At 35.6% G+C, this 23,026-nt stretch overlaps 1 protein-coding gene across 1 annotated transcript; it reads right to left on the bottom strand.

Moving 5' to 3' along the window:
* Nucleotides 1–838: 838 nt before the first annotated feature.
* LOC136855491 (ribosome biogenesis protein BMS1 homolog) lies at nucleotides 839–21,831 on the bottom strand. Its single transcript, XM_067132574.1, is given in 24 exon segments — nucleotides 839–1,772; nucleotides 2,876–3,028; nucleotides 3,455–3,588; nucleotides 3,591–3,629; nucleotides 4,660–4,804; nucleotides 4,932–5,054; nucleotides 5,952–6,191; nucleotides 6,320–6,508; nucleotides 7,129–7,286; nucleotides 7,674–7,854; nucleotides 8,464–8,639; nucleotides 10,070–10,586; nucleotides 10,950–11,169; nucleotides 12,384–12,604; nucleotides 13,196–13,392; nucleotides 15,114–15,242; nucleotides 15,404–15,514; nucleotides 16,726–16,843; nucleotides 17,929–18,104; nucleotides 18,645–18,835; nucleotides 19,300–19,395; nucleotides 19,397–19,431; nucleotides 19,433–19,504; nucleotides 21,690–21,831. Coding segments are annotated over 23 exon segments (3,795 nt in total). The 5' UTR covers nucleotides 19,472–19,504; nucleotides 21,690–21,831; the 3' UTR covers nucleotides 839–1,565.
* Between the last annotated feature and the right edge of the window lie 1,195 nt (nucleotides 21,832–23,026).

Here is a 23,026-nt window from a genome sequence, read left to right as displayed (position 1 = left end):
CAATTTTTTTTTTTTTTTTTGTGTGTGTGTGTGTGTGTGTCACTTTCGTTCCCCCTTCAACTGTGAAGGCTGCCACTGGAGGATCACCTGCAGCAGACACAGCAACTGGTTCTTCCCTCCCCTCTCCTGCCAGCAAGTAGAGGAAGCAAGCAAATGACTGAAAACCTCGACAAGTGTTGACCAGATCAGAAGTTGGTATTCAAAGGACACCTCCCCACTGGCTTCCTCATCCTAAAAGAGGGATGAAACATATGTACCTACATATCTGAGTTTGCGGAACTTTGGGAAACTAATCCTCCCGGAAGGGGGAAGAACCAGTAGTGAAAGGAGGACGACAACTGGTGGCATGCAAAATGGAGCTGGAAAGATTCAGCTTTGTCACAGGCAGAGTGTTACCTCTCCCAAAAAACCAGCGAACACTTCTCATCCTTCTTCCTTCTCTTACTGTACTTCTCCCACTTAGGAGAGGACCAAGATGCACATATTTTATGGGGCAAGGATCGATTACAATCCTTGCCTCTACAATAAGAACAGATCTTGTTGATCTATCAACAAGGGAGACAGGAAATTACTGCATGGTCACCCACAATCCCCATAACTGCTGACAATGGTCTTGTTTTTTTTTTTCTCCATTCAAGAGAAACATAGAACCTCAAGACAGCAAAAACAAAGGGACAGTGATACAGCAAGAAGAAAGGGGACAATGGTATCAAGCTCCTCATCCACATTCAAAACCAATTAACCACCTTGTTACAAGAGGTTCATTGGTGATGGTTGTATCCCTGTAGGAACAAACGTAAATCATTCTCAGAGCACATGGACAAGATGAAACATTAAGAAGTGTATGTAACTACATATTGAGTTTTAATTTTCACAAGGTTGTCTTGATAACAGTTGAGTAAAAGTGTTCCTACAAAGAAATTTAATCTTCAATCTTATTTTTTAAAAATATTTACAATCACAGTAATTCAAAACATATTCATGTTATACAAAACAGATCCCTCTTATCATCATCACAAAAGTATGTACACAGTAGGTTTACTATCACATCATGGGTAAGAGCCAATGGATAAAAGTTATAACAAAACTTTTTTTTTTGTTTTTCACCCCAAATGATACGGCATACCTTAAACTCTGTAACAAAACTTCTTTTTTCACCCCAAATGATAAAGCATACCTTATGAATATTAAGATTTCTTACATATCAAGGTTGGAATTCCAGAACAATATTTGTGCCCGTGTCTTCACATAAATTTTGAACTGTTACAACTTCCTACCAGTGGCCCTTACAATGATACTGTTCCACGAGACGTTGCACCAATAATCTAGAAACTGTGTACTAACGGTTCTTGTGCTATTGTCATGTTATCAACATAAAAGAAGGGAAAACCCACCTGCTAAACAGAGCTAGTACAACAGCAAGGTATCTGGAAGCTCCATTATAAAACGAATTGGACGCACATATTTCAATGTGCTCAAGCTGACCACAATGTTACGAGCCGTTAAATAAAATTAACATTAATAATGTGGTTGGTTTCATAATTAAAAGGCAACTATACCTTCACTTAAGCCACATTGAGATTTTTTCCACCTTTTCTCTTGCTAAGTTTTCTACAAGCCTCTGACTTCTTTCTTCTTTCTCTGACTTTCTTCATGTGCTCCTGATCCCTCAGGGATGCCCTGAATTTCTTCTGGCGCAGCAGCTTCTCTTGTTGTTCTCGTTCTATTTTGTCATTCATCATTGTCTTAAGTCTCGCCATAAACTCGTCCATCTAAAAGAAAGTTGAAGACAATGGCAAAAACATTGTAATCAATTCCCACAAAATGTGCACAAGAAGAAAATTTATTCCTGAAAAGTTGATTTGCACATATGCACCAAGCAAAGTGATTAATTTGGAACTGTTTTTCACAGACCTCTAACCTACAAATACTGTGCTGTATTTCAAGGAGCCAAGTCACTAAAAGAATAGGAGAAAATAAAAAATTGAAATTTCTTCTGCAGCCAGGTACGGAATTTGACAATGTGAATGACATTTCATTCAAATTTGTAACCTCCCAACAGATACCAGGTGGTAACACCAAAGCTGAGCCTATGGTTAGGTTGCACTGATTTAGAAGGCCACGATTCAATATATACATAACACTTCAACCTGCTACTCCTTTTGCAACCAATTTAATTTGAAATTTCCAGCACAACAGGCCATGAATGATCACATTTTGTCTGATTTTTTCTGGTGACAGTAATTTCCTAAGATTTTTTATATACATTTAAAGTTTATTACAAGGGCGTTGTACTAAATTAACTACCATTTTCATGTTCTACAGGAAGAACAAAAGTTTGTTGTTGATTCTTACTAAGTGAAGGAGGCCCTGGCCTCTCTCTCTCTCACAAAATTAAGGTGAAAGAAGTGAAATACAGCACAATATTGTTTGTATATGGAAGTCATTTCCACGAAAATTTGCTCTTCTGATCTTAAAACATAAAACAGATACATCCAGTTATCTTGGGCTAATTCTTACTTTATGTACATAAAAGTATTTTTTCCCACAATTAATTATATGACTTTATACAATCTAATTCATTTTGGCATATTTCTTTTAACTGTCCATTGCAAAGAGAGAGATTTTTCCCCACCAAGCTAACGGAGGGATGATTCACGATGCAGCCTGTTTGCACAAAATTTGAGAGACAAAGTGAGAATCTTTAATTCTTGGATTTCTTTTATTTCATATTTTAAAATTTAATAATAGTCAAAACCATGCACATTGATTTTTTTTATATGGGGGAACACTGCACATGGTTATGGACAAAATACAAAACATCCATAAACTAAAAACTAACAGAGAGGTGGAAAAAATAAAAAAAAAATCTTACCTTGACTTCATCAGGATCCTTCACCACTACTACTCTATCTGCTTTCTTGCCATCTGTCTTAAATCTAGGCTTCAGGTGGTAAGGCAAAGCTTTCTGAAGCTTTCTAGGAATCTTCAAGGGCAGCTTTGTGTACTTGGTGCGCTCGGTGATTGGCTGGAATAAAAATGATAGATTTTTACTGTTAAGAAAATACAGTATTGCATATTTCATCTAACAGAAGGGTTTGATTTTATACAATTAAATCTTACTAGTCAATTACACAAACATTATCATTAACTGAATTGTTTATCCTGGCCAATGAATTACATATAAATTATATTTCTAACAACAAATCTATTTTTAGAATTGACATTTCAATGGCATGTCAATAAGTGAACAAAAATACAACAAGTGCTACAATATATTGTACTTCTTTTAAAAAACTGAAAACATATAAAGTGCAAATAATAAAATTATTTAATACTGATATGGAAATTCAACTAGATACAGTATATATATTGTATCACATAACACATATCATTTGAACTGAGAAGAGGAAGACATGTCAATCATTCAAATAAAAAGAAAATGGCAACTTACAGTGTATAAAGAGTCTGGGTTGGCCTCAAACTTGATACCCTTTTCTTGTTTAACTTGAGCCACTGTTTTCATTCCCTGCCAAGCAGCCTTCTCACTTGGTGGTAACAGCAGTGTCCTGACACAAAAACAGTGGGAGCTACTTCAACTGGAGCCCATGTCTTCAATACGATAATATCTTAAAAAGTAAATAAAAATATATTTTCTTTGGAGGTCAGTAAAGGCTTTCATTATTCAATTCTTCATCTAAAAACAAGATGTTTATTACTGATACTCTCCAAAAACTACAACAGCATTAGTGATTCTGTTACTGTTTAACAAATTTCAGTTCTGGCATAAAGGTACGTACAATCTATATTGGTCTGCACAACGGAGAAAGTAATTGCAGTAACCTACTGCCCCGTAGGGGGGTAGCGCTGTCAGTGCATCTCATGCGGCACACTGTAGGCATTACTTAAGGTTCTTTGCAGTGTGCCTTCAGCCCATAGCTGCAACCCCTTTTGTTCCTTTCACTGTACCTCCTTTCATAGACTTTTTTTCTTCCATCTTGCTTTCCACCTCTCCTAACAACTGATTCACAGTGCAACTGCAAGGTTTTCCTCCTGTTACATCTGTCAATTTCCGTTTCAGCACTGAATGACCATATTGGTCCCAGTCCTTGGTTTTTGGCCTAAATTCTATATTCAATAACCTACTGATCATTAGTCACGAATCTTTCATTGCAACCTTGACTGTGAAGGTGCAGAGAAAGAAGGAATCTCAGTACATAGTACTATGATTAATGGGTTAATATGAAAAAAAATTTTTTTTTTTAAATATAATTTTTTTTATGGGTTGACATGAGGATAATGATGCAACCAGCACTCCAAGAAACATTACATAATGATGAGCCCTCACCCATTAGTCACAACAAATCCAAGAACCTAAGTACCCCCAATGACTGCCTGTCATTCCACTGTGTTATCTGGACTTACCTGACAGTATCATTCTTTCCTTATGTCAGATAGTCTTTCAGTCCCTGGTAACTTTTAATTGTATGGTTATTCCTTCATACCAAAGTGGCAGGCACCATGGAATGGGTTAAATTTATCTTAAATTTCACAGATTACTTCTATTTGATACTTATGTATTTCTATAGTGAAAAGTACACATTAAATGGCCAAATAATGAGTATAAGAAGTAAATGATCATCAGCTGATCAAACCTACCACTCTTCTTAATGACATCTTCAAAAGTTGCTCGGAAGACGCCCTCTAGACCTCTGGACTTTTTGATGATGCCTCTGATACCAGATTGGGTCTGAATCTGAGCACCTTCAAATTTGGCTACTTCTGTTTCTGAATGAAACATGTCCTAAGAAATATGAAAAGAACATTATAGTTTGTTACATGATACCAAATCCTCATATTTTACAAATAAACTTTAAGTCTATATTACAGAACTCTGATGGCTAACCTATGCAACATTTATTGTAATTTACCTTAATAAATGCAGTCTTCTTCAAGATCTTTTCTGGTGCTCCTATTAATTTCAATTTCTTCACTATCTTTGTGCTTTGGTCTGCCTCCAACACAACTCCATTTGCAGCAATACGAAATTCAGGCTTTAAAAGAAAAGTAAAGTCAATTATAGATAATTCACTATCGTAAAAAATAAAATATCTATGGAAAATGACATGGAATAGATTTACTGAAAACAAACTGTGGCCTAGCACAGTCTTAAATTAATAACCATCTCTCCCTTAGATTATGATCACTTATGCAACACTGTATGGAGAGAAAGTACAAACTTACATTGTAATATGGAAAAATGTTAGGAAAATTATTTACTACAAATTGTACTTTGATGCTATATGCTGTTTTCTCTCTCAGCTGATTCCTGTTTTCCTTCAATAGTTTAGTGTCACATTTAATGTGCAGTTTGCTTTTTGTGCTTTGTTTTTTATTTGAGATTTTGATCACTTGTATTTGAACATTTCACTCGTACTGTAGATCTAAGATAACTTCAAGCACTGAAAAATAATGAGTAAGTGAGCCACGAAAACAAATAAAAATATTTAATACATGTACCAATCATTAATGAAATTCCACAAAATCACACAAAAGCTGAAGGAGTTAGGTGCTGGGGATTTCTAATTACTGGGTAATTTGAAGAGTATGACAATAGTGATGGGGAGCTAAAAAGAGGCACTTGCCTGCCTCTATCACTGTCAAGGCTAGCTGTTTCTGGGTCATCTATATTAATGTTATGGCCAGTGGTTACCAAGCGTGTGCAGCTTGTACAGGCCACTGGGAAAAGGGTTAGGACCTTCATTGGCATCTTTAAACAGCTTGGCTTATCTAATTATAAATCTAATTTTCTTTTTAAGAAGCATCATCACTTCGTATGTTATTCACGGTGTGAAATGTTCATAACTAACATCCATATCCTCTATGATTTCAAATGACTTTTTAGTATGAGCAAAAGCCATCAGTTATAGAACAATTAAAACCAAACTTACCACACGGTCTGTGATGTTTTGAAAAGCTATGAATCCTGTATTTACTGGGGTAACAGGCCCCCAGAACATGGCCTCAACATGAAGATACTTTCGGGCATACTTTAGTGATCGCATGCGGAAGTTATCTTCTCTTTTGGCATAGTACATTAAAGATTGAATTCTTCTCCATCCTAATGAAAGAATCAATGGATCTCTGTTCTTCAGAATTTTGGGATACCATCGATGCACCTTGATCCGGACCTGAGAATTCAAGAGGCTATAATAAATTTTCTATGACAGTCCTACACAAGTCACTTTTTGTCAGGTTCAAGTACTCAAATTAATCAACTCTTCACAATATAAATTCAATAAAAAACACACAAACTTACCCTAATAAATCCATTGTTGTTTTCATTTTCCAACAAACCACCTGCTATCACTGGATAACTGGGGTCGAAATTGGTGATGAATTCACAAGGGAATCGCTCAAATTCCATTCGAACGTACATGCCTGCTCTGAAACCCTCATACTGCACCCTTGTTTCATCATCCAATCCCTCAAACTCTTTACGGTTTAACTGAAATATAACAAGATGTTATCAATACATGATGATTACTTCATAAGCAAGAAATAGGATTTTTGTAACAATTTCATTATGATGCACACAAGACAGTCTGTATCTTTATTACAGGATAATTAAATATGATTGTAAACATACTGAGGTGTAGTCAGTGTGGCTGGGTTTGTTTCAAAAGGAGTACAGTACGTCTAATTATGACTAATGGGTTTGTATGAAAATCTGTTTTATTGTAAAAGCATTGTATTTTTGAGTGGCTAGGAACATATCCCAATTACATTATAATGTACTCATTATACAATTGATTACCTTTCCATTTATTTTCCAAGGCCCTAACACAACTGTAAAACAAGGGTTGCCTGTACAGAAAATTACACCCTCTATGGTGACATCTCTCACCCCAAGAAAGGCAAGATCATCACTAATGAAATCTTCCCAGATTTTCTTATTTTTTTACAGGAAATCCATCATTCCCTTTTTCCCACCCAGTTAATGTGGAAAACCTGGAGGCTTTGTTTTGTCTTATGCAATGTACCATGGACCAAGTTGTCTATCCCACTGGATACTGAACTCCAATATGGAAATATTTCACACTCCACACAGTCATAAGATACTCTCACCTCCGCTTGTTCATTCAAGTCCTTCTTGAGTGATTCAAAATAATCTTCATTCCCATTGTCATCGTACTCTGCATCAAACATTGCTTTCAATTTCCTTTTCTTTTCCAGTCGTTTCTCTTTAGCAGACATCTCCTCTTTCTTAACTTCAGGGGCTTTCTCTGAAATATTTAAAGCAGGCCTTCGTGCATTGCTCTCTAAAAATATATGGAACAATTTCATCTAAATTACTTTATAATCATTATCAAGTAATTTATACAAGATCAAATCACTTGCCTCCTACACACAGCTTATATTATTTCATGTGAAAGAGCACACTACAAAAGAGAAGGGTAAATTTTTTAAAGAAAATCAAAATTACTATAATATAAAGGATTTAAGGAATAGAGCCTGCAAAACTTTACCAACATCATAATTTTAAAGAATTTATGTCACAATTCAGAACTGCTCCAGGTTTTTACTATATGAATCACTTCTGTAATACATATGAGTACAATATACTGTAACTTTAATTGGCATGAAGGACCAACTAATAAAAAAATCTTCACCTTCATCAACTTCTTTTTGGGAATCCTCCTTTTTAGCTGCTTTGAATTTTTCACCCGTCTCCAAATCTTCAAAGTCACCATACAGGTCTTCATCTTCTTCATCCATCTTTAAAAGAGTTTCAGCATCCTCGCCTTCTTTCCATTCACCAGTCATGAAACAGTCTTTGATGCTGTTTTGCAGCTGTAAAAACCCATGTAACACCAGTTATAAAATTATAATTCATCCTGTTTTCTCAAGAAAATATTACCAAATTTGAAGATCATTTAGAATAGTTCTTAAAATTTCTTGTGTCTTAGTAAATAAGTTTAAAAATATCTAACTAGAATATCAATATCATAGTAGAATACCAGTTCAATTATCTGGAATGATTCATCCAAACCCATCTGAACAACAAAGCTTTCTGGCTACTCCCTTGTTAATATTGGCAGCTTATGAAAATCATGCTACAGTGTAATGAAAATTCAAAAACAAAAGCAAAACATTTACAAACCAAAATGGAAGTAATTTACTTTAGTACAAGACACCAATCAAAACAAAAGCACAAGTTCCAACGTAGAATTCAATAAGCGCACAGCAAGATGCCCTATTTGATGGAGGCCAAAGAAAACAAAGATTTGGCAATGGCAGGTGAGGGAGGGGTATCCTCCCTCTCATCCCCTGTAACCATCAGTTAACTACAATTGAAGTTTCAACAACTGATTCCACTTCATGCTGAGGCCTACATAAAAGGCACAATTACAATCCATACTCTACTAACAAAAATGTTTTATTGAAAGAACATTACTTTACCTCTTTAACATTCCAATCTCTCATTACATGAGGTATATAACGTGTTGTGTCTGTGTCATCCATCAAACCTCTTTTGGACAATAACCCAGACTTTTTCTTAGGTTGTGATGACGTTTTCCGGAAAAGACCACCGACAGATTCATCCTCACTTTCTGAGCTGCTCTCATCCTCCTTTACTGAAATAAAACAAGTAGTTTACTGCTATGAAATAAATATAACTTCTACCCTCCACTTGGAACTCAGAGAAAGCTGTCTGATGAAAAAACTATAAAACTGAAAAAAAAAAATTTTCTTTTTAAAAGATAAGTACATATATCTCACAGTGCAAGTACTGTACAGTATTTTGTTTCCACAACAAATTAGAAAAACTTTCATCAAAAAAGTACCATCAAAATTGACTAATGGTGCCTTTTCACCAACAATGCTGGACAATAATAGCCACAGTCCAAGGTCAGGCTGTTTTCCAACTTTAGAAGCCAGAGATTAATACTGAACTCTGAGATAATAATTTTAACAAGACTCAAGCAACACAATTACAAATTTAATTCAAAGACTACTTTTACTCTTTTAATTTGGATGCCAGCCTGTGTCTAAAATAATGCAAACTACTACAGTTCTTTTCAAATTTTTATATAATGTCAGCATTTCCTCCCTTTGTCTCACAATCTGAAGAATATGAGTGTATTCTCCTATAATGTGAATATCTACACCAGTTTTTTTATTCTTGTTCAAATATGTCAGCATTTATTTTCCACCAATAATGTCTATTTCCTTGCTATTTTTTTTTTACGGCAAAATCTAATTTGCTGGATCATTGGTGCAACAAAATTAAACTTTCTTTTACAATTGGAAACAGTTCATAATGACATGGGATGTCACACCGGACCAAGGCCTTCAAAAGTTAGAATTCATACTGCAATGACATAATCATAAAGAGTAGGGGTTCCATAGCTGTGGTGGTGATCACCTGGGAGAACAATGTATGCTCCTCTTTCAAGAATGACTGTTTATTTACTAATCAGCCATTTTGCAAGCAATAATGCATAAGTACAATAAAAAGCTAATGCTGTACACACATCCACACTACTTTCTCTGCACTCTCCACATTTCATCCCTATACTTGTAAATTCTATCATTTGGGTTTTTATACCTACAAACATTATACCTCTATGAGAGACTTTTCAATACACACTAGCTCCAGACTTTCTTCTCACCTAAAATCCTCCTCTGCTCTTTCCTCAATATACTTTAAGACAACCCCTATACTTGCTGAATTAAAGCCCTAATTCACCTACACAGGCTTACTTTTTCCTTGAAAATTCTCCATGAAACTTCGCTTCGCTGAAAAATAAGCTGTCAGACCAAACAACTGGGCCCAGAGAAAGACCTTGTGGGTACAATGGTGCTGTCAGAGCACCCTGATCTGCCCTCCCTAACTCTATTTTGCCCATTCAATTTTAAACATACCCCCAGAATGAATACCTTGCAAACAATCTCTAATCTCATCAACTTCCCTGACCTCTTCAGATTTTATAAACTTCTACAGCACTACCATAAATCTACAAACAAATGAAAAAAAAAAAAAAAAAAAGGAACTTATACTTACAATCGCCATATATATATTTCCGTAAAAATGACACACCAGCCTGATTCTTATAATAATTGTCCGTAGCCTCCTGAAACATGTCTGTTCGGTACAACATTCCATCCTTATCATCTTCGCTTTCTTCTTCATCCTCTGAGGATGCTGTGTCACTTTCACTTTTAATTTCAGATGTCATTTTCTGCTCTCTAATGTCATCTGTAGATTCTGGTTGTCCCTTTTTTTCAAGACCAACACCATCATTGTCACTAGTTCTTTGCACCTTTTTAATGGGATGTGTTTTCAAGTTTTCTAATATTCCCTGAATCATAACTGTCACATCAGAATCTTTGTTGTTCTTCAAAGTTTGAGTTCTTTGTACAGTTGAGGGCTTTGTGTTTTCTTTTGCACTTTCATCTTTTAACGACTCGTCTAACTGTTTTCCCCCACTACGGAGAAGTTCTTGCAAATCACCATCAACGTCATAGTCATCATCACTTTCACTCTCATTGGTTTCTTCCTTCACACTCTTCACAGAAACCTAAATGAGGAAAAAATCTTTAAACACATTCTTGTCTCAATTAAGTTGTAGCAACAAAAAGCTTCATATACTGTATACATTCGGAGAAAAATCAAATAAATAAACTTTTGTAATGTTCATATACTCACATCCATAAATAATATGGTAGAAAGTAAAGTGCAGAGAAGATAAAAGCCTCTGTATTGAAAGCAAGTTTAAATATATACTGCCTAATTTATGAAAACTTTGTTTAATTAAGATCAAATTTTGGATGTGTTCAATTCCTGCAATAAAATGTGAAAAGTAAGGGAAATATAAGACTGAAAATTACTGCAGTGCGTACTCTTTCTTTGGAAGATATTAACAAAAAGTAAATAAACTCACATTCTTCATCTTCTTTTTTGGAGGAGCTAAATCATGTTCTTCCTCTTCCTCTTCACTTAAAACGTCATCATCGCTCTCACTGCCATCAGTTTCATCATCATCATCATCATCATCATCAAATTTGTCATCCTCCTCCAGGTTATCAGCAAATATGACTCTCCTCCTTCTCACCCCATTACTGTCAGTTACAGTTTCATATTCTGGCATCTCTCTTCTAGATCTGGAAAGTAAACAAACAGGATCTGACAAATCCCAAAAACAAATGCTAATTTATAAATACATGAAAGATGAAGTTTCCTGCATTGCACAGCAATTCAAAAGTTTATGATAAACCAGACATAAACAGCCAAACATCACTTTAACATTATTAGGTAGTTTAACCGATAACTGATCTAAAATATCTATTTTTCACAGGGCTGGCCCCAAGGGGTTTGTCTTTAATAATAAAATTCATGTTTCATGCTTTAACTTATTATGAGTTTCAATATTCTCTTATGAAAGTTTTCACTGGCCTTGCCTCCCTAAGTATGTCAGTGATTTAAATTCCTTGGCAGGGAAAATCTCTTATTCTAATTACTGGTCTTCCACTGGAATGTAGTTTGCTCCAGATTTCATAGTCATGAATCAATCTTCTGAAAAGAGTGGGCTGAATGTAGATTCCTTTGCTACTTTTGCTTTACTTCTTATCACAAACAGTCTCCTTTGTCAGAACCTACATTCAGCAAACCCAAGGTTTCTGATCTTCTCCTTGCCCCATCCCTCATACTGACCACAGGAATGGTCCACTCTCAAAGAATACATTTTCTTATTGGCTCCAACAGGTGATCTCCCATGCTTACCTGGACATTTTGCTGGAAGATTTCACCTACCTCAAGATCAAGGCTCAAGAGGTTTGTGCCCTTTTGTCTTTGTTATCCTATAAATCCCAATCTACCAGAGATGATACATTTGCTCTAAAATGCTTGGCTCCAGTAAGACCTTCCAGGGAGAGAATAAACTTCTGCCCTTGTGATTCAGGCTATTTATAAAAAAAAGAGGTGTTTTTACAAAATACATTTTCTTCATACACCCCCACTATTCATAACTCCTAGTACCCTCTTCCCTTCCCTGCACTCTACATGCCTGAGGCTAACATGGATGGTGGAGTGTGGTCTGGATGTTCAGTGGGGTATGCCTTTCCAAATTAGCAAATTGGCATGGCTAGAAGTACCACATCATGGAATACAGTTATCTGTGATTAACAGTTCCATAAAACACTGCATTTCATCTTGTAAAATCAGCTTTTTCCATATATCTGAGATTAAAATTTTGGCGATTTTTCTGTTTGAATGAAAATGAAAATTTAAAAACTATAGCTTCAATAAGTTTTCTTTCTATTTGTTTGAAGGTCTACACATAAAGGTAAAGTCCCTTTGGCTGTTGCAATTAACTTACCCAAGGCGATTGCCACTGTCATCAGCTTCATCATTTCGCTCTTTTACTTGTTCATCTTCATCCTCCATATCTCTGTCCTTATCACTGACAGCAGCATTGGAGATGAAGTCACTGTTTGAGAAAATCTGAATCTTGCTCTCTGCCTGCTTTTCATCAGCAGTTTTCTGAAGTTCAAGCAGTGGTTGCAGAACATCCTCATCTCTATCCATCCATTCTTCATTCTGTATATTTTAAAAACGACAAAATCAGTGGCAATACTAGTGTGAAACATAATTAATATAAAAAAATTCATATTCTAATTGTACATACAACTTAGCCTTCACACATCATCACAAGCATATTCTTAATTGCTGAAACTGGGAAAGAAAAGTATACTTTAAAATTTTGCAATGGCCCACTATTTAGTGGTCTACATTTCAGGTAAATTCAACAATATGAACATTCAGTGAAGTATACGGATTCACTTTACTGAACAACTTATATTAACAATCAAAAACAGAAAATGTAAGTTTATCTTTCTGATAATTCTCAGCTGTTAAAAAAAGTTGTGGTCTGATTCAAAACTGAACCTTCAGCATAATATGCACGGTAAAATATTCTAAAATAAAGTACAGGGAAAAAATAGAAGGCCAAAAAATTCATGAAATACAGAAATAACAAGCTTGGAATGAAAAGTAATCAACACACGTCTCAATTACTTTAAAAAATATTATTAATCTTATTATTGCAATACTCTTCACACATGCAAAATTCCTAAACAGCTCAGACTGGGATGCCAATTTCAGTGAATGACTTAAAAATCCATACATTACCTGTTTCCTGACACCATGATGTGATCCACCGAGGTCAATGTACACTGCATCTTTATCATACAGAACTCCACCCACACCCGACATGGGTGCAAATAACAATCTTTCCTTGGCATTGAGAGATCTTTTCTTTAAATGCTCTGGGAGTGGGCATGGATCTGGTAAATAGGTTATGTTTTTCATCCTGAAGTCTCCACAACCTTGAATAGGACAGACAAAATTACAGTGTGGAATGTCTAAACTCATAAAGAGACAAGCTGACATAATAATGTTGGTGATGGATGGTGATTTATTTATGGAATACTGTACAGGTAGTCCCTGCTTACCGGTGGCATCGGTTAACGACGTTTCGGTGGCTGGCTAACGATGTTGTTTACCAGATTTTCAGCGCCGGTAAGCTGTTTATTGGCGCCAATCACTGGTTAACGGCACTGCTAAGCAGTTCATCGGCACTTACAACATTCTAAATGCCATTTATTACCATAATTATTAGCGATTTTTGGTTAGCGATCAGCCGGGACCAAAACCCCCACCGTTAACCAGGGACTGCCTACAAGGGAAATCATTTATGAATGGTAAAATCAATTCAGCGGGCAAGTTCCCTAATTGTACTTAATATATAACAATAATTTCTAGCATATTACAAATAGGCAATCTGACACTAAAATATTAACATATTTCACAACATACAACCCATTACTTTACACAAGCCTACCAAAATAAGTGAATACTGCCTACAGTGTGCCTTTTTCAGCACACTTTATTTAGCAACAAGTACTTTTTCTGCACAGCTCTCTGCCTTTTTACTATCCAAGTGTTCCCACAAATTGAAACAATACTTATAGCACAAGCTGTAGGATGACTGCTATAATACAGTAATCACTGCTATTTCATACTGTAATTAAATTTAACTGCATAAAAAAACATAAAGCACTAGGTAAAATTGCAGACATAATTCATGCACTATGTGTAAGCAAAAAAAAAATGGTAAATCTTAGGAAAACTAGAGTATACTATCAAGAGTTACCAAATTAGTCATAGCCATTACAATAACAGCCCAAACTTCACAATAACTACAATAAATAAGGTACACACAAAGCCTACCACCTGTTATACCTAATATTAAATCCAAAATAACTGCCATTCACTACAACACAATCAATACATGTGGAAGATAACTTGGATGCCATGACTGGCAACTCATTCAGGCAGAAACTTGGTACCAAGTTGATAGCTGGTCAGTAGAAAACAAACTATAAAACCTGTTCAACTGAAATAACGATGAAGGTGCAGTTATATGCACAGTAGCACTAACTGAAGAAACCACACTCAAAGATATACTCTCAGGGTAATAAATATCAGGGTACTTAAAAACTGTTCAGACAATTGCAGTGAACAAAATGACAACCCTTGTGACAGCATAGGCCTACTAATTAAAGAATTCATATAATTCATCTCACTGAGCATAAAAATAAACAAAAAATGATTATTGAAAAACTGAAATACAAATATTAAGAAATACTAAACAATTACTGCCACAGCAAACAATTGGGGAACATGCCAAGAGCTAATGATAGTGGCAAAAGGAGGGTAACTGGCTAATAAACACACGAAGATCCAGGAAGTGTGTTTCTTCTGACTGATAGCCAAGACTTTTGAGCCTGGAAACCTTGTGGACCACGAATAAGGTGTAAATTTAATTAATGGCATTGTGATGAAACAAATTTGAGATCTGTCTATTGTAAGAATAAAATCAAGAAGCTTTGTACTTTGTGTCAGTACATTCCACTAAAGATACTAAACAAAAATAAGTTAATATACAGGTTTGTTAAACAAAAATAAGCTAACATACATGTTAGTTCAACATTAATAAGCTGACACGCATTAGTACTGTTTACTAAAACCAAATGGAATTTCTTACCTGGAATATGCACCATCTGGGATTTCTGGAAGGGAACACCTCGCACATAACCATATAAGACCACATCTCGATCACATTTTGGATTCGTTCGAATTTTCTCAAGATTTGTAATATCCTCATATCTATCAACTGAAAACGAGTAAAGCTTTTGAAGAATTTGTTAAGACTACATGATAGATAATATTAATTAGTGACAACTCGTTACATTAACTGTTTATGCATGATATCAAAACTCTTATAAAATCATAACTCATTTTTCACAACAACAGAGAATCTCACGACCATCTTACCCAAAACGTAAGGATGAGATATGCGCCAAGTGAGGGGTCGGAATTTCATAACCATAATGAAACGACCCAAGTTCTGTACTTCCTTCTTCAGATATTCACCATGAACAATACCTTAAGAGAAAGAATATATTATATAATACACAACTTAACATTTTCCATTAACAATGATATGTATACTCAAGCAGTCAAATCTTATAGCTATAAAATCTTGATTACTATATGGTGAATTACCTTACGTATTACTGTAAACTGTAAGTCCATAATATGCAGAATGCAGTCTTCAGTAAATAAACTCAAACCAGATTATGAATACATCCACAAAAAAACAAAGAATAAATAACTTCATTAAAAGACAAAAAGCACCACTATTTTAGATTTACATACAAATAATTAAAACTAAAAATCCTACGTTTTCAACATTCTACATTCTTTAAACATTCTAAACTGGCTACCGTGCATCTGCTTACCAAATACAACTTCATAATAATGATACTATAATGAAATTAATCAGATGAAATTAGAAGTGGGAAATATATAATGAATAATAGCTTGTGCATTGGTAACTTTGACACAGTTTAAAGGTGATTCATAACATGTCAGGTTTTAGACACAACTTTATACTTGAGTAAACAAATGAGTTTCTATGCTGCTAATGCTTACATCATGATGGATCTCCTCAGTCATATCCAATACACATCCTGACAGTCGTCAGCTGCTTATTCCCAGTAGCACAAATTATTCACTAATGTTGTTACAAATCAGTGAGTCACATTTCTAAACTAAAGCTCACTTGTGAGATTTGTTCTCAGAGTAGAGGTAAATACTGTAATAAGGCCAAGTTTAAGGAGTGGAGAGCTGGGTAAGAAGAAACCAAAGACAATGGATGAAGAACAAGAGGCCGAAGGGAATGCAGCTTGGGGCTGATGGAGCAATGTAAACAATGTTCAGTACCATCTACTAAATGGCACGTACAGTGCTACAACTAGCAACATAAAAAGAACAAAAAAGGAATCCTAGCTGGAATATAAAAAAAAGTAATGTCTTCTAGCTAAAAAGTCCTTGGACTTAGTAAAAATGCGCCACTTCAAATACCTCCATTATATCATATTAAAGCTGTCGTACTGTACGGTATATTACCTAAACTGAACTGAGGTAATACTGAACACATAAGTAAAATATGAAGCAAATACAAACAGAGGTTTCAGACATAAGAAAAGCATAATTGTGAAACAGATAAAAGGGTATACCTGTTCAGTGCAGGGTGCCTAGCATTTTCAAGAGCTACACATGCAACTGCTGAAGTGAAGATTTACACGGCTCACCTGACAGATAGAAGAGTTTTGCTCCAGGATACAGCTCAACCTGAAATCTGTGCTTAAGAACTTTCTTCTTCTTCTTCAGAGCTTTGTTGTCTTTCATCATGTCCAAATGATTCAAGATCTGGGATGAAACAAAGTGGCAGCTTTAGGATTTTGGGAATGATTACGAGGTAAAAATTTTCAACAATACATAACTACACATATGTTACACTTATTTTTCCTATGTGCAAATATAGGGTACACGAATGTCTTTTATTCCAAGCAACAATTAACAGCATGGCACCATCTTTGCGGAGAAGAAACTTGACATTCCTTGGTTTTTCTAGTAGTAACAAATAAATGGCAAACATAATTAGTAATAACAGTAATTTAAGTGTGATTCTAACACAAGGGATGAGCAACATTTGGTCAGAAAAATGATAGCTATGGAAGAAGCTGGCAAAGACTTTGAATGAAGACTCAGATCATGGAGAAAGGGAACAGATGAAGACCCAGACCTCATGGGAGTTCAGACAGAAAGAGCACAAGGCAGAGAAGGGTGAAGGGAACTTATTGTATAAAACTAACACCATAAAACAATTTCAACATAAAAAAGTTTATGATAATGATCATGATGAAAGTGTAAACCAAAACCTAGAACAGTTCTAAAGCCTATAACATTCAATCTGCAGGTCTAAATCAAAGTAGTCCAGTAAAGGACAGTAATTCTAAACCAAAGCAGATAAGAAATCTTTAAAATTCTACTTTTACAAATCTAACTAACTGTAAGGCAACAGATAAACTACTTTTTGTATAGAATGCAGGTTCTTTATTTTACTTTCTTAGTTGACCGCTAAAATGGAAATTCAAACATTCAATGGTTTATGTCACAAAATACCAAACTCTCAAATATTAAAATGGTTGTTCTGGATCGAAACGATTTATCTCAAAGACTGAGGAACAGCTGATCGGAAAGATGCCAAAAGAGAAGTAACCGGAGGAATACAAGGAGGGCTGAGGAAATCATGGAAAAGGGGATAAATTAAGACCGAGAACCCAACAGGAGTTCAGACAGAAAGCGTACTAAACAGAAGACCATGGAGAACCCAATACCTGTCTAAAGGGGAATACTAACATAAAAATGATGATAATGACTAAACCATTCATCAACTAAGGAATGCAGTTAGGTACCAAAACAAACCGTCTGCCAGTACACATCATACTTACACCCATGACACGAGGAGTTCCATGAGCACGACATATCTCTAAAAACTCAAATATCTCCATCTCAATGCCAAAAGTGGCATCAATCAGCATTAATACAATGTCTGACACTTTAGCAATATCTATCATACAGTTGATATCATTGTTGACTTCTATGAAAGTAACTCTTCGTTTTTTTCCTGAAAAATAAGAGAAATTCTTACTTCTGTTGCACTGCCATTGCAACTGTTACATGTAAAATCTTTAAAACAAAAATCAATAACGTAACTTTTTGCTAGCGGGAATCAGGCCAGCACACTGTAGTATCCATAACATGATGCAGTCTATCCACCTCTTAAGCAGATTTCGTAAAAAAATTCAACATTTCACTTATAACTGGCATGAAAACTGATAAAACAAGTCAAAATTCACAACACTGAGGACTGTAGCCCTAAAAATTTATTAATTCAATCAATAGCCATTTACTTGGAGAATTGCTTAATATCTTTGTTGTTCTTTGCATGGTTACATAAGTTATGAAGCAGACAATATAAGTTCACCACTAATTACCATTTATTTAGAAATGAGTTTGTATCTACTGCCCTAAATTTTCAAGAACATAGTACAGTATTGCAATAATACACGAGGTATATTAATTTCATGTGAAGGAAACTTGCAGCCGTGGAAATTTAAATATAAACACAAAAAGTCCAGTACTCCTAAATTACTCCTGTACTCACCAACTACAACAGTCACAGGACCCTGAATATCTGAGAGTTTTTGTCTGGTGTAATTCTTTATCAGGCATCTTAAAAGAGTAGATTTTCCCGATTTTGGACCTCCTACAATAGACACAATAACTGGAGGGGGTTCTAGAGGAGTTCGATCAACAACAGGTATGTGATGTTTCTTTGACTTGAAATCTTGGGTCCTGTAAAATAATCATAGGAATTATATTGTCAGAGAATTTACCCTGACCCCCTTAGGACAATAAAATATCCTTGGCCAACTAAAATATGCTAAGCTGACCATAATGAAACTGAAGATTCTGTAAGAATTTGAACACACACAGTAAAGCTGTTTTAGTTTGACACACAATTACCGATAACATTAAAGCTTATGCAACCTTGAGAAAAAACTACCTTAATTATAACATGAGCAATTCAACATTTTCCTAATCAAATTAAATGAGACTGCAAAAACCAACTTAAACGAACTTCCTACAAAAGCAAAGAGTTAACATAGTCTCTTTGATACGACTCTTTATGATACAGAAACACGGCACAAAGGAAAAGTTATCTAGTTTCACTTATCAAATTTTTTTTTTTAGACTCAAGTACATGACAGTTATTTCAGCTCATTATGCATGTATGACGTTATGTTCATAAACATTACCTGAGAAACTGTTTTTGTGCTTTTGCAGCAGATTTAAAGGCAAAAGCCTTTGGATTACGCTGCTGGGCAGTCGAGTCCTGCTCATGCTTATTTTTACTTTTTCTTTTCAACTACACCAGCATGGCGATGAGTAAGGCCCATGCTTTTTGTCAAAATCTATTTCATCTCCCATGATTGCAGATTAATCATCAAAGACTAATCTATCCTGAAAAAATAAAAAAAAACATAACATTAAATCAAGCAACCTATAAATATTTGTAACCCTACAAGTAAAGAACTCATAATAACAGGATCATTGCTTTAAGGGTCCCTTGGAATCTATGGAATACAATAAGAAAATCTGAAGAATTTACCCTCTACCACTGCTAAATGCCATAACCTCACTAAGTACTCTCCCACAGAAGAGAAACCTCATAAATGTGAAAGGGAAAGAAGAGAGCACACAGGGAGATAAAAGTATACCAGAGCAAAACTGATTACTGTATATGCAAAACAGTTAATACATGATTAATAATTCAGGGGACCACAATGGGAAAGTAGGGTTTCTGAGTGAACAAAAACACAAAATGAGTAAAATGCAAGGATGGATTTAACCTAACCTGACCTTGGGGGCAAGGTCATCACCTAGCTGGGGGGGGGGAGCCTGGATCCCCACGTGACCCAACCTGATACAAGGTCCTAAGCCTACTGATAGACCCCCTACCTAACCTAACCTAGGGGGCTGCATCCTCAGCTAGCCCTAGACCCCACCTAACCTAAAAAAAAGGGGCCAGGTTCTTACTTAGCCACAGGGCTTTGGCCCCGCCCTGAATCTTCCCACCTAACCTAAACTAAGTCACTGCAAATGAATAACAGGCTAATAAGGTTGCAACATAACCAACCACACCCAACTTAACCTAACTTTGGATGCTCAAGTCCTTCCATAAACTTATCTTAATCTGAGTAATAACTATCAATGACTAACTTCTTTGTATTTCAATCATTTTGAGTTTTCCCCCATCCAAAAACCCTGCTTCCTCCAAACTGTAGGATCAAAGTGAGTAGGGTCACTATCTCTAAAAAGTACTTTAGCCAGTTCAAAGCAGGAGACAAGACCTGATGAAGCATGCAAATCAAACCATGAAAATGGGTCAAACCCAACCTTTCCTAGAATGCAGTGTCTTGACCTGGTAAAACTATAGAACAGCTCTGCATGGACTATTACATTGGAAATTGATTTTTCCTGTATTTTTAGTGTTGCTGATGAAGGAGGTGGTGTTGATTATTATCAGCCAATTATTACTAACCTCATAACTATCCAACATGGCTGGGAACCCTTTGGGAACGCGGGGTTTTGGGTGGGGGAAATCACTGGGAGAAAGACCGAACTATAATGTTGTTGTTATGGAATGTTAGGGAGCCATATGTTCAAGAAGGGATTGGCTAAGGAAACCTATTATAAAAGGAACTATACTGACCCAACATACCATAACTACTTCCTACCAGATAGGCTATGTTATTTAGTAGGCGCTCTGCTTGCCCAGTGAAAACTCCACTTTTTGCAAAAGTTCCTATAACACTGATTGCATGCTTAATAACATTTGGGATGGCCAGCATACAAAAACATATCAGTTCTAAGGTTAATTACAAGTTAATTACAGTTGACCGGCAAAAACTAACAGTAAATTCTTAGTTTTACCAGAAGCTGTAGGATTAGTTCTGACCTAGCCTGGCTAATACTTTAAATTTGGATTAGAAATGGCTCTTGGGTTTAGAGCCTGAAGTTTTTAAATGCTTGCGTTTCTGTACTGTTTTGTTAGAGCAAAGAACTTGGGTAGTATGTAGAGCAAAGAGACGGGGGTGAGCGGAGGAATGAAGCCAGCGCTATTCTGACACATCAATCTAAGTCAGCTTAGGAAAGTAAGGTCTGGTTAGGCAAATTTACAGTAAAATTTTGGTATTCCTACAGTTTAGGGGTCCAAATTCACCACACACAATTATTAAATATTTATTGAATCATGGAAAACAAGGACAAATTTTAGTTTATTATCTAGCTGCGAAGCAGAGATCGTAAAAAAAAAAGGAATACAGGGGATCATAAAAAAATAAAAACATGTCTTAGAGGGCATGGACCCATAGAATTTTGATTAAACCGTAAATCTCTGCTTCTGTAAGCAGATAAACTGCCCAACTTTAACAAACATACTTCTGTTTGCAGATCCACGAACGAAATTGAAAATAGGAAAGAAAACTTAAAACACATACAAGAGAGCAGTGAATTTGGATCCCTAAACTTGTTTTTAACTCATTTTCTGTTAGCCTCCATTTAAGCAAAAGAAAAAGTCACTATTAACTTTGCCGGCCAGTCTAGCACTTGGCTAAAGGAACAGCGATGGCCTGCCATAGGGTACCTTACCCACTCGCCAATTTCAAATTCTCTTCGAGAAATTCGTTTATAATGTCATCTGAAATGGCATGTGCTAATTAACAACGGTCCCATATGCTTATATGTTGCAAATGACTTCGTAATATTGGGGCCTGTTAACAATTTTTCACTTCACATGACGAACGCAGAAGTAAACAGAATCACATGTTGACACCAGCTCCTCTTCTTTAGTTTCTGGTCAAGAACTTGAACTACAGATCTGATTCTCAGCTTGGCAACGGCAACTCATTTACTGGCGTTTTTTTTCTTTCCTTCTTTATTCTCTTCTTTTATAAGATTTTTTCTAAGCAAAATTTTCCTCTGTATAAGAATTCTCCAGGTTTTTGATACGTTCACTTCATATGATGGTTTACGTTCAACTACACTTCTTTTCTGTATGCCTATCCAAATATTTTCACAGAATTTTTGAAAAGTTCTTTATGGCGTCTGTTCATGACATCCAATTTTGAATTGATTTTGCTCGAAGAAACTACTAATGCAAAAGACTTTTACTTTTTATTTACTCATTTTCTTTCCTTACGTTACTATACTAGTTTTATTCTTTTCCTTCTTTCCACTAGTTTAACTTTGTTTAGCTTTTTTTTTATCATCATTGTGATTTCCCCGTCTGTCTTAGATAATATTCAGGTATGCTTTTGCGGTTAATTTATTACTGGTTTCCACCACTTACCTTTGTTTGCTTGAGGGTCCAGGGTTACCAGTCTAATTTTTTCATTCATTGTACTGTTTATATTCTGCATCTTTTCCAGTTACCAGCCTTGTCCTAATAGATGCTGCTCCTGTCTCATGTAGCAATAGCTGTACTTTTCGTGGCACCTATTATTTTGCTATAAAGCAAATGTTCAATCCTTCTCAGATTTTTTATTTTCTAATTAGATCAAAAAACAGAATGGAAAGAACAGCAGCACCCTTCCAAGATGTCTTTCTTATCAATGCTTCTTTATAACTTTTTTCTAAGTACTGTATGTCAAGTTTTTTGTTGTCGTTCTGATTAGGCCAGCCTGTTCTGGCATGGGTTCTTGCTCTTGGGCAGCCCATTGTAGTTTGCCCATTCTTAGCTTTTTCCAATTTACTTTAGAAGTATTGCACTTTCCTCTGAATATCTGGTCTAAGTCCAGAAAAAGTTATATTTCATCTAGTATGATTCACTGTTTGTGTTCTGTTTTATCATCATTATACTACCGTATATATTACATTGTTACTTTTTCATTTACTTATCTCTTATCCTCACACATCCCTGCCTCTACCGAAAAGTGTGTTATATATCTGCATTCTCTACACCATCTGCTGTCACCAAGGTTC

This window comes from Macrobrachium rosenbergii, chromosome 31 (genome assembly GCF_040412425.1).
Source record: "Macrobrachium rosenbergii isolate ZJJX-2024 chromosome 31, ASM4041242v1, whole genome shotgun sequence".
Lineage (NCBI taxonomy): Eukaryota > Metazoa > Arthropoda > Malacostraca > Decapoda > Palaemonidae > Macrobrachium > Macrobrachium rosenbergii.
This window is presented reverse-complemented; position numbering and strand designations above follow the sequence as displayed.